The sequence below is a fragment of the Ipomoea triloba genome, chromosome 9 (genome assembly GCF_003576645.1).
Source record: "Ipomoea triloba cultivar NCNSP0323 chromosome 9, ASM357664v1".
NCBI lineage: Eukaryota > Viridiplantae > Streptophyta > Magnoliopsida > Solanales > Convolvulaceae > Ipomoea > Ipomoea triloba.
In genome coordinates, this window is record NC_044924.1 from 1,077,490 (window position 1) to 1,092,625 (window position 15,136).

Genomic DNA, 15,136 nt, shown 5'->3' on the forward strand with positions numbered 1-15,136 from the left:
GAGAGAGAGAGAGAGAGAGAGAGAGAGAGAGAGAGAGAGAGAGAGAGAGAGAGAGAGAGGGAGGGGGAAGTTTTCCACTTCTGCGAGTTGCAGTTAATACACATGAATGCAGAAAGATTACACCTTTGAAGCAGAGCGAGAGAGGGGGGAGACAATGTGTTCTTCATTCAATACTTTGTATTAAAGTCTTGAACTATTTCAGTTGAAAAATCCTGTGAGGAACCAGCTCAGGAACCAACTTATCCTCTGTGTATCCGAGGAAAACAATTTCTCAGTTTTGGGGCTTCACAATCCTTTTTCTCACTTCTTCCGACAGGTACTAATCTGAAGCCTTTCATTTCAAAGTTCAGTACTAACAAAATAAGATTAAATTCGATATTTTGAGTGCAGAATGTTGAGGGACTTCAAATTCTTGCGTCGAAATGCTGATAAAAATCCGCAATTGGAGGAAACCGAGAATGTGCCAGTGAACCCCAGCGACTCACTGGGTTCTCAGATTAGTAATGTGGATTCATCCAGACCTCCCTTGAACACAATTCAACAGAAGAGTATGGTGGATCACGAAGTAGGTGCTAGGGTTGCTAAAGTAGCTAGAACACCCAGCACAATTCAAGAAAAGAGTGTTGTAGATCAAGAAGTGGGTGTTAGGGCTGCTAGAATAGATAGAACACCAACAAAGTCCAAGTCTGGCAGATATTCCGATTCAACAATGCCACTTAAAACTCCAGAAAGGCAGAAAAACCGATTTGGGTGGGCTCAGAGAAGTGATATGAGCTCAATAGAGTTGAAGGATGAAGTAAAGCTTGATGGTACTGCCAATGGGGGTCCATCAAGGACAATGGCAAATATGGGTACTCCTCGATCTACTAGGACAGTTGCTCGGGCGAACTCAAGCTACTCAGAGTGCAATTCTACTCAAAGCACACCAACTAAGAGCGTGAGTAAGCCACCAAATCCTGGTTTTTGTTTAGCTAGTGGCTCTAGGCCTCCTGCTAATGGAGGTGCTCGAATGGCCAATTACATGGCACTGTCCAAGGGGGTTCCAATTAGCTGTAATACATCTACTGTTGTTAATACCGTTGATGTACCACATTTTGAACTCAAGGAAGATCCATCTTTCTGGATGGAGCACAATGTACAGGTAAGCTGCCCATTTCATTTCTGAAATTTTTTGTTTTAAGACTGGTTTCTTCAGAATATTGCTTGTTCAACTTCATTATCATGGTTAATTGTTTGTTTGGTTGCATTGAACTGATTCAGGTATTGATACGTGTGAGACCTCTCAATGGCATGGAGAGAAGTAATAATGGATATAATAGGTGCTTGAAGCAGGAAAGTGCACAATGCATCACCTGGATAGGACAGCCTGAAACTCGGTTCACCTTTGATCATGTTGCATGTGAATCAGTAGACCAGGTCTTGAAGAAAGAATCATATTGAATTGTGTTTAAGAAACTTGGTTCTAGAAGTTGCTTACTGATTCTCACTTTGATTTTGCAGGAAACACTTTTCAGAATGGCTGGTTTACCAATGGTAGAAAACTGTTTGTCTGGATACAATAGCTGCGTTTTTGCATATGGACAGGTGCTGACATTATAATCTTTCTGCGTCCTATATTTGAGCCCCTCATGATCTGCTTTACTTTTCTCCTTATCTTGTTTTCTGTTCTATTTTCCAGAATTAGTGTCATTATATTGATATAAATAGCCTTATATTGCAGACTGGAAGTGGGAAGACATATACAATGCTTGGTGAAATTGAAGAGCTAGAAGTCAGGCCAAGTCCCAATCGTGGAATGACACCACGCATATTTGAATTCTTGTTTACAAGGATAAGAGCGGTAATTAATGCATCCAATGCATTCTCTTCTAACTCTCACCTTCTAATTTAACAGTGTCCATCATATCTGCTGTGCTTTCTTTGCTCAGGAAGAGGAAAGTCGAAGGGAAGAGAGGTTAAAGTATAGCTGCAAATGCTCATTCCTAGAGATTTATAATGAACAAATTACAGATCTTCTTGATCCTTCATCCACAAATTTGATGGTAATGGGTGTATACCAAGCTGGTTTTGAATTTGGAATAATTTCACTAAATGCTTTTCCCTCATACTAAATTTTCTACTTACAGTTGCGTGAAGATATCACAAAGGGTGTGTATGTTGAAAATCTCTCTGAATTTGAGGTTCAAACAGTTGGCGATATTCTTAAGCTTTTGAGTCAGGTGACATATTGTTAGCATTTGTATTCTTCAGTTCATTTGTCTAATAACTTCCATACAATCGCTTAAGCATATATGTGCATCTATTTGCAAGTGTTGCAAAGTTCCTTCATGTTTTTATTTCAACTTTTCCTTTAGGGTTCTTCTAATAGGAGAGTTGCTGCAACAAACATGAATAGAGAAAGTAGCCGCTCCCACAGTGTCTTTACCTGTGTAATTGAGAGTAGTTGGGAAAAAGATTCCGCCTCCAACTTTCGTTTTGCAAGGCTGAATCTGGTTGATCTTGCTGGTTCTGAAAGGTAGTGCGCAGTTCTCATGTTTATAATCAATACTGCCCTTCACTTCATTTGCATTCACATTGCCTGTTATATAGGCAAAAGACTTCTGGTGCTGAGGGTGAACGTCTAAAGGAGGCTGCAAATATCAACAAATCCTTATCAACACTAGGGTATTTCCACTACTATCAGTTATTTCCTGGATAACAATAGTCTGATTTCAAGGTCTTTATATTTACTTCCCTGGTAAATATTTTTCTACAGTCACGTGATAATGGTTCTAGTTGACATTGCACATGGGAGACCGAGGCATATTCCTTACAGAGATTCAAGATTGACATTTCTTCTTCAGGTGAAAAGTGTAAACAATTCCTATTTATCCTATTGTTGATTCTGAATGTCTTGAACTGTTAAGTTTTTAACACAAATATGGATACAGGACTCACTAGGGGGGAACTCAAAGACAATGATGATAGCCAATGTTAGCCCTTCCATATGGTTGGTATATTATTTGCTTTTTTCTATATTTTACAGAATTCAGCCTGACTTATAATATCCTGGTTCTTAACTTTCTTTCAGTTGTGCTGCTGAAACACTCAACACACTGAAGTTCGCTCAGCGAGCAAAACTCATTCAGAATAATGTAAGGCTCCTTTTTTATGACAAGAAATGTTATTTTCACTGAAACATCAGCCAGGTAGCTCATTTTATTTATTTATTTATTCTATCACAAAGGCTGTTGTGAATGAAGACTCATCAGCAGATGTTGCAGCACTACAGCATCAGATAAGACTTCTGAAGGTGGCTAAACCTCTTTGTTCATTGGGATATTAATTGGTCATTAATCAATTCATAAGTTAAACTGATAATGGTGGCTACTTGAACAGGAGGAACTTTCTACTCTAAAACGTCAGAACATTTCCCGCTCTTTGTCATTTGGTGCAGCATGTACTGGAGACCAAAGGGAAGAAGAATCCAAAAACAGCCTGACACTATCAACTAAACAGGTGCTAAAATAGTAAAATCATTGCTGTTTTATTCCTTGTCCTTTCAGATTAATTCTTTCTTTAATTCCAGAATCATGATCTACTTGGCTACTGTCTTGCATATGCTATGGATGAATTTACATCTGCCTTATATAGTTGGCCTTTCCTGACTTTACAAGATTGCATTGAATTATTGAATATCATGTCTTTCAAGTCCATTCTGCTCATGTTAGTGCTAGTGACATGATTTTTAGCTGGCTGCTTGAAAAAACTGTTTGTTTTTGTTTTTCTTCCTTTCTCTTTGCAGTTCAAATCATTGGAGACTACACTTGCTGGAGCTTTGAGGAGGGAACAGATGGCTGAAACATCTATCAAACAGCTTGAAGCTGAAAATGAGCAACTGAACCGTCTGGTTCGTATCCTGCCCACTATCTACAATTCTATTTCAGGATTTGCATCCTGTCAATAAGACAAGATTCCTGAGCTACCTTTTTATAAACCTGTTGCTTCTCAGGTTCGCCAAAGAGAGGAAGATACCAGGTGCACAAAGATGATGCTGAAATTTAGGGAAGACAAAATTCAACGAATGGAATCTCTTCTCAATGGATTAACACCGGCAGATACGTATCTGCTGGAAGAAAACCGTGCACTTGCTGAAGAACTTCAGTTGATTCGTGCTAAAGTTGATAAAAATCCAGAAGTAACTCGCTTCGCTCTTGAAAATATTAGGCTTTTGGAACAACTCAGAAGGTATATTGTTGAACATTAGTCTGATTTTCTGCTAGTTTTTATTTTTTATTTTTTCCTCTCAATCTTTTTTCTTGCAACGTTTAGATTTCAAGACTTCTATGAAGAAGGAGAGAGAAATATGTTGTTATCTGAAGTGTCTGAATTGCGAGATCAGGTACCTCAAGACTCTAATGTGTATTGCATACTCTGTATTTCTCACATTTTGAACTTTGTTATCATACACATTTCATTTGTCAACAGCTACGGCTGTCTCTTGATGGGAACTTGAAGCTGCATAATCATTTTGATATAAATATTCCTTCTCAGGTAATATACCTAATGCCATTTTTGTTCCTTTCTTCTTTTTTTTTTTTTTTTTTCATGAATCCTATTAATGATTTTTTGAGTTGTTTCAGGAATCTATTCATGTTAGTAAAGAAAACAACTCACTCCGCAGGGAGGTTGGATTCTCAATTTCTCATATCTAGTAAATTATGTTATGGAAAAAAAATAGAGGAACCTAGATTCTCATATAGTCATATGTGCTATAATTCTTGCAGTTAAAAGAGACTCTCTCTCAGTTAGAAGAATGCAGGTCAAACCTGAACAGTTGCTTGGACAAAAATGCAGAACTCAGAAGGTAAAATCCTTTTAAGTACCTTATTGGTGACCCAATTTAAACAATTTGTTTAACCATCTCCAATGCAGACCTAATTTGAGTTTTCAACTGTCTACAGAGAAATAACTGACTTACGTGCTTCACTTGGTGGCATGGGATCTTCAATTCTAGATAATGATAGTGGTGTTGAAGTTATAAAGGTAATTTAATACAGATGATCCTTATTATTATTATTTTTAATTAATTTTTAGTTTTCTTTTAAAGTGAAGATTCAAAAGCAACATTATGTCTCCTCTTTGGCTTCTTGGTGCCTGTTAAAGTTTGAGGTCTAGAAATGTAATTCATTAACTAAAGAAGAAGTGGTTGAATGGTTCTCTAATAACCAAAATTTAAGATATGATATGGTAATTTTGTTATGCTGTGTTGCTTTTTGTGAGTTGTAGAAGCTTGCTTGAGCTGCTCGACTGCTCCTTTCTAGATTCTAGACATTCTCTATGATATTATAAAGTGTAAAGTAGAAACATGCACCAACTCTAGACACATTGTTCTTAGCTGCAAAAGGATTTAACAAAGCATTGAAGCTTGTGTTAACACAGCATCATCCTGCAGTTTATGCAGAGCGTTCAATTATTGACAATACTATGAAACTTGTTGATCATTCAATCTTATATACATTGTTAAGGCTTACAGATTCTGATTAACTATTACTCTGAACTATGGAAATAATATTTAATCGGGTGAAGGCATTGGTTTTACAAGAATATCCTGAAAATTCATTTACATGAGGACTGTTCTTGCATTCTACATAAATGAACCCATAAGATCCATGCTTTTACAGTGCATACAATGCTGGACTTCAGGCCTCAATAGGTGACAATTTTTTTGTTGTTTCAGGAGTCTATATCAGAAGCTCCTCCTCTCAATTACCAGTCAGCAATTATTGCTCATGAAGAGAAGCCAAATATAAGCTGTGATAAAATGCTTAACTGGTCAGAGAAAATCATGGATTTGCAATTAGAGTTGGACCTTCTAAAAGTTCTCCTCCAAGAAGAAAAGTCATCCCACAACGAAGCAGAGGAAAGAGCACTATCTTTGAACAGAGATCTAGAGTCATCAAAAGATCAGATTCTGTTTATAACAAAGCAATATAAAGATGTTCAGGAAGAACTCAAGGAAGCAAAATCCATTATTGAAGCTCTTGAGTCTCAACAAATTCTAGCAATTAATGAGGTAGAGGATCTTAGAAATAGTAACAATCGCTATGCAGAACTTGTGCAGAAACAGGAACTAGAGATCTCTTCTTTAAAGGAGAAAACCTGTTCTCAAGAACTGCGAGATCTCTCATTCCCTAAAGTCCTGGAAAGTGAAGATACTCCTTTACAAGCCAAGCTGAAAAAGATGCACATTTCTCTAGAGAAGGCAAAAACACTGAACAAATGGTACCAAAGTGACCGTGCTTTACAAACATCGAATGCAGAAGAAATGGATGAAATACGTACGCAGGTTGAGGTTGAAACTGCTGAAGTGATTGTTTGCCTGCAGGAAGAACTTTCTCTTCTTCAGCAGGAAGTCCAGGCCAGTCACTTGAAGGAAACGGAGAGCCTAGATAGGTTGTCTCAGTTACAGTGTGAAATTAAAGAACTTGAGGAAAAAAATTATCTGATTACTGAAGATAATAGAACATTAAGAGGAGCTTTTGAAGAAAAAGAGAGAGAATTACAGAGTCTGCTTGAAGAATTGGAGCAAGTTAGCGATGAGATGGAAACAATTCTTGGTGGGGGACAAGTGGCGCTAAAGGATGCATCTGATCAGCTTGATTTAATATCCACTTCATTTCCACAAAATCAAGCAAGTCGGATATCTGATCATTTTGGGAGGATGGTAAAATACATTTTTGAAAAGGATTTATTGATAGAAGATCTAAACAGGAGCCTTGAGGATGCTCTTAATAAAAGAAATGATGTTGAGTCCATGCTGAGGTCTTTAAGAGGAGCAGCTTTGGTAATGACTGAAGCACACCAGCAACAATGCAGTGAAAAGGACAGAGAGATTATTCTTTTGACATCCCAATTGAATTCTAAAGTGCAAGCTGTCTCAGAATACAAGAACAAAGTTAAACATGTGGAGGATCAACTTAGAGAAACATCCACTTGTGCAACAGCTGCTTTCGTGGTTGTTAACTGGCTGTCTGAGTTACAATCCAGTTGCATTGATGCATTTAAACAAAAGGAGGTGAAGCTTGGGGAATATCTAGAAGCAAATATGCAAGAGCATAATATTTTCTGTAATCAGTCTTCAATCATTCGAAAAGAAGCTGAGCAACAGATTGAATCTCTCAAGTTAGAATTACAGGCATTGGAAGAAACCTGCAGTGGACTAAGGTTGGAGCTCTCAGAGCAGCAGAGACATGCCAGTGCTATGCAGCAGAAACTTGAAGAGCTTGAAGTGAATGACATCATGGAAACCATGGAGACACTTGAAGAGTTAAAAACTGGTGTTTCAGTAGTAAGTTCCTGCATGAATGAGCATGTAGAAAGGCATGGGAGACCTAAGAGAGATACTACCAATGAAGATCCTTCACATTTCTCTGTTAAGGAAGAATGTGAAATACGGGTAAGAAACTATTTACTGTGTTAGACAGTAGCTTGCTAATAAGAGTTATTTTACTTTTTAATTGGTGAATAACTTTTTGATTCTGGCGTTCTGGTTATTCATGTACTCCATATTAATTAAGTTATATATTGTTGTATGGTTGCAGACAGGTGCCAATGCAAAGCAACCAGTTGACTCCTGTAAGGATGTGGAAACTGAACAGAAAGATCCTTCTTTTGAAATCCAGAAAAATATAGCTGGCCAGAAGACTCCACATGGAAGAGATGCCACCATAGCTCTTCTGAAGAAGGAAATTGTATCTGCTCTTGACAGCTTGAAGAAAGTGCAAGCTGAGATGGCCAGATTACATAATGAGAAAGAAGAGGTCTGCAAGGCTGAAAAGCAGAGTCGCGAGAGCATTGAATCTCTTTTTATTCCAATAGTTGCACTTGGAACCTCCGTAGAAAACTTTGAACAAGAAGTCAAGCTCAAAATGGAAGAAGTAGATGAAAAGCTACAACAAGTAGAATATGCCGTGCAGGAATATAGGAATTCTTGGTTTGAACAAAATGAGGTAAGCCATGCAACTTTCTTTTCCTATAATTAATTCTGAGCATATATTAATAACTCACCCTTTGACCTTTAAGTCATGGTTTAAGCCCTGCATCATGCATGAGCCTTGTGCACTGGACCTGATATAGCTTTAGTTCTCAGTATAGTTAAGTTGTTTTTCCTGTTACTAAACTAATAATGATTTATATCAGTTCAACTTTATGTTTTGTGCCCCTCTCACCCATTTGCTGCATGTGTATTCCTTCCCTATACCATGCAAGATGCAGGAGCCTTTTGTATAGGATCAGATAGACCCTTCAGTTTGTAAAGTGGTTATGTTACTTTCTTTTTCTGTGATTAACCTAGTAATGATCTATATTAATTTGATTCTATGTTCCATGTCCCTCACACCCATTTGCAACAGCTAATGGAAGCTGAACTTGGAGATGCAAAGGCAATTGCTATACAGAAAACCACTGAAGCTTCCTGTATTCTTGCTAAATTTGTAGAGGTCCAGGACACCATGAAGGATGCAGACATAATGATTAATGAGTTGATGATAGCAAATGAAGCCTTGAAGCTTGAGAATAAAGAGCTAAAGAAAAAGGAGGTGAAATTAACCAATGAAAGGGACATTTTAGAAAATGAAAACCATTGCTTGCAGTCTGCCAATGATCTAAAGGACTTGTATGCTGGAAAACTGGAGAAAGGGTTTGAATCAGATCTATCAATGGTAAAGCAGCAGGTACTGGAGTTGGAAGATATAATATCACAAGCCAATAGTTGTTGGATGGAAGAGTTTATATCTATGGCCTCTGATGTCCTTAACATAAAGTCTGACCTTCACGACACAACTGAACTGATGAGGTCATGGATTGAGGATATCTGGTCTGAGATTATTGTCAAGGATTGTGCTGTGTCTACCTTTCACCTCTGCCACTCTGGAATTCTCCTAGAAGCGGTAAATGGTTTCAACGCAGAAAATGGTCTACTGCATCATGGTCTGTGTGAATCAAATTCTGTAATAACTGAGTTGAGAGAGCACAATTTTAAAGCAAGGCAAGAGCTTGAAATGTGTAGAACTCTCAAGGGAAAGTTATTGGCCGATATCAAAGGTAGTTTTGATCGTATTTCTAGGAAAGAAGGTGAAACCAGTGAGTTGACATTAAAGCTTGCAACTTTTGAGAAGAAAATAATTGATCTACAGTTTCAGGAGGAGTTAATGTTGAAAAGATCTGATCACTTGGGGTCAGAACTGGCTGAATTGATAAAAGAAATGCATCTCAGCAACCAAAATGTATTGGCAACTCTTGTGGATCGAGAGAGATTGCTTCAGGAGAAAGAGGAGGCCATGAAATCTGCAGAAGAGGATTTTATTATGAAACTTGTTGTAAAAGATTTCGAGGTGTTCATCTTGTCAATGAAATTACAGGAGATGGCTGTCCTAATATCCAATTTTGAGAAAACTAATAGAAGTTACTGTGAAGTGGCTGAAAACTTGAAGAGAGAAATGATTCTTTATAGCCTGGATGTATCAATCAATGAATCAATATTGGTCGACAAGGAAATTGAAGTTTCTTTTCTGAAAGGAAAAGTTGAAGGAGCAGAAGAACAAGAACAAAAATTGGTGTTAGAGCTTAATGAAAAAAACTCAACAATTGCCCATTTCAATGATATCAACAAAGCTCTTGAACAAGATGTTCATTCACTAAGGGATATTGCTTGCTCCAATGAGAAATTGAAAACTGAACTTTGTGAAGTAGTTGGAACAAAGATAACTTTGTCATCCCAGGTTCAGAAACTTAACTCAGAACTAGAGAAAGTAATTGAAGAATTGAAGATTAAGGAATCAGATCTTGAAGTTTCTTCCAGTCGTATCTCTGACCTTGATCAACAAAACCAGATGCTCCAGAATAGGATTTTATTGCAGGAAGAAGCGTCATGTAGACTCCAGAAAGAGTTGGAAATGAAAGATGCCGAGGTTGTGAAAATAAGCTGCCTTGGTAAGGATAATGATGCACTTCAGGGTGAGCTGAGGGGGTTGAAAGCAGAATATGGTGTACTTGTTCAGGATTTGGAGGTCATGAGAGCTGAACTTGAATCATCTTTAAATAGCAAAAGGGTGATTTCTGCTGAAAGTGATAGATTGCGAGATGCAATTTGTTCACTGGAGAATCATGTCTGCAATAATGATATCTTGATCAACAGAGTTTTCTCTGTGTTCTTGAAGAACTTTGATAAACAAGAAGGGGAATTTCATAAGATATGCGAAGAAGTGGGAAATGCATCTAGGTTTCTGGGAGAGTTTGAGTTATTAGAGAATCTTGCTAAAGAGATTGTATCACAAAATTCTTCTCTTGGGAATGAATTGTTAAGGAAGGATGACATTCTTAAGGGGCTGTTGTTTGATCTCAGCTTATTGCAGGAGTCAGCCTCAAATACTAAGGATCAAAAGGATAAAATTGAAAACTTGGTGGCTTCTTTAAATGTTTTGGAAAGTGAGTTGGAAAAAAAATCGCGTGAGCTTGATGAAATTGTTTCCAGGGATATCAAGCTTGAAGCTCAGTTGCTGGAGAACAAGAGCATAATATCTGATTTGGAGTCAGATGTCTCAAGAAAAAGTGAAGATGTAGAATTACTTTCTAGAAAAAATAATGAGCTATTAGCAAGTATCAATGATGTCTTAGAAGAAAAAACCTTAATGGAAGAAGAATTAACAGAACAAAGGAAGGTCAGTGAAAACTTAGAAAATGAACTCTCTGAAATGGGTTCTGCTCTTTTAGAAATGAACAATTCAATTGAGTCCCTAAGGAGAAACTTGAATCTGGTTACTTGTGAGAAGGATGATCTCAGTGGGGAACTTCTTGCTTTGAAGAAGAAGCTTGAGATGGCACAAGTGCTTGCTGAGGAAAATGAAGCAGTTGCTTTAGAAGCTAAAGAGGTAATATGTGGTATAGTGGTTTAGTTATGCTTTAACTTTCTATTAACAACTTTTGTTACCAGTTTAGCTAACATGTGATTTGGTTGGTGTAGTTAGCAGAAATCAGAAAACTCTATGCTGAAGAGAAAGAAGAGGAGGTAAAACTATTAGAGCGGTCTATTGAAGAGTTAGACTGCACAGTAAATGTGCTTGAAAACAAGGTACTGAATTTTGTCAAATTTAAACTATCAATGGTACAATATTTTTCCCCTCTCTTGACACATCCCACTTTGTGAAGGTTGGCATTATCAAAGAAGAAGCTGAGCGGCAACGGTTACAAAGAGAGGAACTTGAAATGGAACTGCATAATGTCAAACAACAAATGCTTGGTGTTAAAAGCAGTGATGCTGATGCGAAAAGGTATGCTTCAATGGTTAGTGAGTTGGATAGTCTCATTCAATGGTTTCTAACCATTTATATTAACTCGTATCCAGAAATTTGGATGAAAAAGAGAAGAATCTTCTAGAAGCCTCTCAGCGCATCCAAATCCTTGAGAAAGAGATAGCTTTGAGAGATGCTGAAGTGAGTTCAGACCTTATATTACCTGGGGTTTTTCCAAAAAGAAATTACTTTCTTTTCTCTTATTTACTTGATTGGCTTCAACAGATTGCTCAATGCAAGGGTCATATCTCTGAATTGAATTTGCATGCTGAGGCACAGGCTAGTGAGTACAAGGAAAAGGTAGGGAAATGCATACACTACCCGATTTTGAAGTGGGATCATATTGATTTCTTTACTAACTGCATGGTGTGTTGAATTGAAACAGTTCAAGACATTGGAAGCGATGGCTGAGAAAGTCAAGTTGGATGTCCATGCCACCCAAGGCTCAACTTCATCATCAAACAAATTGGAGAAAAATGCTTTGAAGCCCAGAGGTTCTGGTTCTCCTTTCAAATGCATTGGGATAGGATTGGTTCAGCAATTGAAGTCTGAGAGGGATGAGGATCTAACAGCAGAAAAGCATCGAATTGAAGAACTTGAGGCTCTAGCTGCAAGTAGACAAAAGGAGGTAACCTTGAGAAAACAGCTTTGCTAGCATATATTCTGTAATTTTGTTAAGCGCCTTTACTGAATCTGATATTTTATCTTGCAGATATTCATGCTGAATTCAAGATTAGCTGCTGCAGAAAGCATGACCCATGACGTAATACGCGATCTATTGGGTCTAAAACTAGACATGAATAGTTATGCGGTAATTTTTCTTTTTACTAGCTTGATTAAAAGATGTTAGGAGTAAAATCATATCTCACTTTCTTGTTCCTCTTGTGGATGTTTAAATGACAATCAGTTCTGAGTAAACTTTTGCTTTTGTTTTCCTCACTTGTCACAATAAGACTTTGCTGGATAATCACCAAGTGCAAATGTTAGCAGAGAAGGCTCAACTTCACAATGTAGATGCTGTGGCTAAGGTAAATTTAGTTTTACTGTGTTGACACTAACTATGATTTTTAAAGTTCTATATGACCTCTCATCTATGATTTCCTGCTTTCAGGAGCAGGAGGTAAATAAGTTGAAGCAACAGCTAAATGAATTTATCGAGGAGAGGAAAGGGTATTTAATTTAAACCTTTACTAAAAACCTGAGAATTGTAACAATTTCTTATGCATTTCTGAGTGACTTCAATTCTAAATTTATAGATGGCTAGAAGAAATTGAGAGAAAACAAGCTGAGATGATGGCTGCAAAGGTTGCACTAGAAAAGTTGCACGAGCGAGATCAAATGCTTACAACTGAAAATGAAATGATTAAGGTAAAAAATCTTGTTAGCTAATATATGCAATGTTATGTCGATTTAGAATACTCAGCCCAAAATTTTTTTATTATCTCAGATGGAGAACATTAATCATAAGAAAAGGGTTATGGAACTTGAAGCAGAAGTAAAGAAGCTGTCTGGGCAGCAAAACCTCCATCAACGCATCCATCATCATGCAAAAATCAAGGTAAGTAGTTGGAACAACAGATCAACTATCAGAAAAAATCTCTTTAAGTTTTGAAAAATGATCTTGTATGGGTTTTCTCTAATAGGAAGAAAACAATACGCTGAAGAATGAGAATGATGACCTTACTTTTAAGCTGCGGAAAACAGAAGCAATTCTTGCACGTGTTCGGGAAGAGCTAGCTCACTTCCGTGCATCTAATGGGAGAAGCCCCCACTTTAATTTTGAAGAGGAACAACGGTTAGAGATCAAACTGAAGGTTAGTAACTCAATGATAATGCCTTTGTGCTTTGATGCGAGTTTGTGAGGGAAGTGTCTTACATTGGTGAGTGATGGTGACTAATAAATAACCTCCAAATTTTACTTACAACAGGAAAGAGAAGAAGAAAAACTTCAATTGGCTCAGAAGTTACTAGGCTTGTGCTCCAGTGTGTTGAAGGTCTGATTGAGCCTGGTTTCTTACACTTACATTCTATGACCCTTTAAGAAATGTTATTTCATTTTAACAAACCTCACAGGCTGCTGGAATAAAAAGACAGACATCTGAGGTAAACCTGCCTATGGCCGAAGAAGCACTTGAGCAGCTGAAGAATAGAGTTGATTCACTGGAGAGAGAGTTGCACGACGTCAAACTCAAGGTAAGTGCATCAACCTCCTTTTCATTTGCAACTTTTTCCAGTTCTTTGCATGTAAAAGAAATGTCTCCTAACTAAATTAGTATGATTTTTTTTTTTTTAGAATAAAATGAGTAATGAACGACAGCGACTATCTGAGCTGATGCCCCAAACTTCAGCTAGAAGTTCAATGGCAGATGAGAATGGACAAAATCCAAATAGATCACCATTTCTTACTGCTTTGGACAGATGAATTCTCTTCAATGGCAGATTTTGTTTGAAGATTGATGATTCATGTGCTTGGTTAGCTTTTTGCTAGCAAAAGCTAACATTCAATTGTTTTTTGGTCATAGTTGTAAATATATATAATCTTTGTACTACTTCTACTTCCCTGTGCAGCCAAATGTATCAGCACACAAGCAAAAGAGAGCTTTTGTAACTCTGAGCTGACAATTTGTTGTAAATATTGACAGATATGATATATATAATATAGTACATTATTGTTTGTTGTAAAGATGGATATAAGATGACAAATTTATGTTTATTTTCCTCTTTCTTCTGACCTCTCCAACCAAATTCAATGATCCAGTGATGCTATGTATTTCCTAACAAGTAACAATATCACTTAGGATGTGTATACATTTATAATATAAAAATCAAATTTGTAAAAGTTTATTAAAACTTGATAATATATGCCAAACAATAATAATAATAATAATAAGGGCTAGGCTCTCTGTCTGATTTTCACGACTGGAACTTAGTCCTCTTATTGTATTCGGTCCTTACTTTCATCTTCTAATTAATAATAGATTCGATGTTGATTTAAAAAAAAATATATACTATAGGCCATCGGGAATCGGGATGAAGAAATTTATTGAACATTTTAATTTGGTTGGAGTAACTTAAACTCTTAAACTGATCTATGTTTTTTTATACTTCGCAAGTAATTTTTATTGACTGGAGAAGCGCTACAAATGTTTTAAGAAAATACCCTTAAACCCCACGGGCAGCACGTCTACTCAAAGACACAATTTCTTGAGAAAGAAAATTTTATCCATGGCGACCGCTCATTTCTTGAGCTGTTGCACTCATTCCCAATCGGGCAATTTGATGGCTCTCAAGCTCAATTCTCCTTATGCCGGCGTCTACAAGGTAATTCATTTTTGTTTTCTTTAATTGAGATTTTTTTTGGGGTGAATTTCTCGAGCTAGAAAATGTTGAGTTTTGAAAAAATTCAACCTAGTTATTAATGTCTTGCTTTGAAAATGTTGAAATATTAAATATATCTGCCTTGGGCAGTCCACATCTTTGACTTCTTGGGCAGACTTCTTGAGCAGTGCAGTGTAGTGTCTACCTAGAGCAGTGTAGTTTTATTATGTCTCTTGTGTGTATATATATTAGTGTGTATATCTGAAATAATAGAGAGTAGAGAGTAGAAACATCTTGTAATCTTTGTATAGATCAGAAATATAAATCAGAAACTTTTCTTTCAGTTCTGAACATCAGTTTTCTGCATTTTTTCTGGTCTGAAACATCAGTTTTCTACATGTAATCAGAGCTCAAGTTCTGAAACCTGAAAGTCTTGAAAAATCTCCATTTTCTGCTCTGAAAACCTCATTTTCTGCTCTGCAAGTCTC

The 15,136-nt window shown here is 37.0% G+C and overlaps 1 protein-coding gene across 1 annotated transcript; it reads left to right on the top strand.

The window, feature by feature from the left end:
- Positions 1–136: 136 nt before the first annotated feature.
- LOC116030406 (kinesin-like protein KIN-12D) lies at positions 137–14,007 on the top strand. Its single transcript, XM_031272650.1, has 38 exons — positions 137–316; positions 391–1,141; positions 1,261–1,416; positions 1,501–1,584; positions 1,721–1,840; positions 1,929–2,042; positions 2,127–2,219; positions 2,355–2,515; positions 2,590–2,664; positions 2,756–2,843; positions 2,931–2,989; positions 3,071–3,134; positions 3,227–3,292; positions 3,379–3,498; positions 3,785–3,889; positions 3,992–4,227; positions 4,312–4,381; positions 4,468–4,533; positions 4,623–4,667; positions 4,767–4,846; positions 4,944–5,025; positions 5,720–7,438; positions 7,584–7,991; positions 8,394–10,910; positions 11,003–11,110; positions 11,188–11,309; positions 11,384–11,471; positions 11,556–11,630; positions 11,716–11,958; positions 12,043–12,141; positions 12,284–12,358; positions 12,442–12,500; positions 12,587–12,698; positions 12,778–12,888; positions 12,974–13,144; positions 13,259–13,324; positions 13,404–13,523; positions 13,624–14,007. Exons 2-38 carry the CDS (start codon positions 392–394, stop codon positions 13,750–13,752), a joined length of 8,856 nt encoding a protein of 2,951 aa, XP_031128510.1. The 5' UTR covers positions 137–316; position 391; the 3' UTR covers positions 13,753–14,007.
- Positions 14,008–15,136: the final 1,129 nt, after the last annotated feature.

Bases quoted from the DNA above. Each gene is read 5' to 3' on its own strand.
- LOC116030406 (XM_031272650.1), top strand. From the start codon at position 392: ATGTTGAGGGACTTCAAATTCTTGCGTCGAAATGCTGATAAAAATCCG. The intron at 11,472-11,555 runs GTGAGTTCAGAC...TGGCTTCAACAG, and splicing joins TAGCTTTGAGAGATGCTGAA to ATTGCTCAATGCAAGGGTCA. The intron at 11,959-12,042 runs GTAACCTTGAGA...TTTATCTTGCAG, and splicing joins CTGCAAGTAGACAAAAGGAG to ATATTCATGCTGAATTCAAG.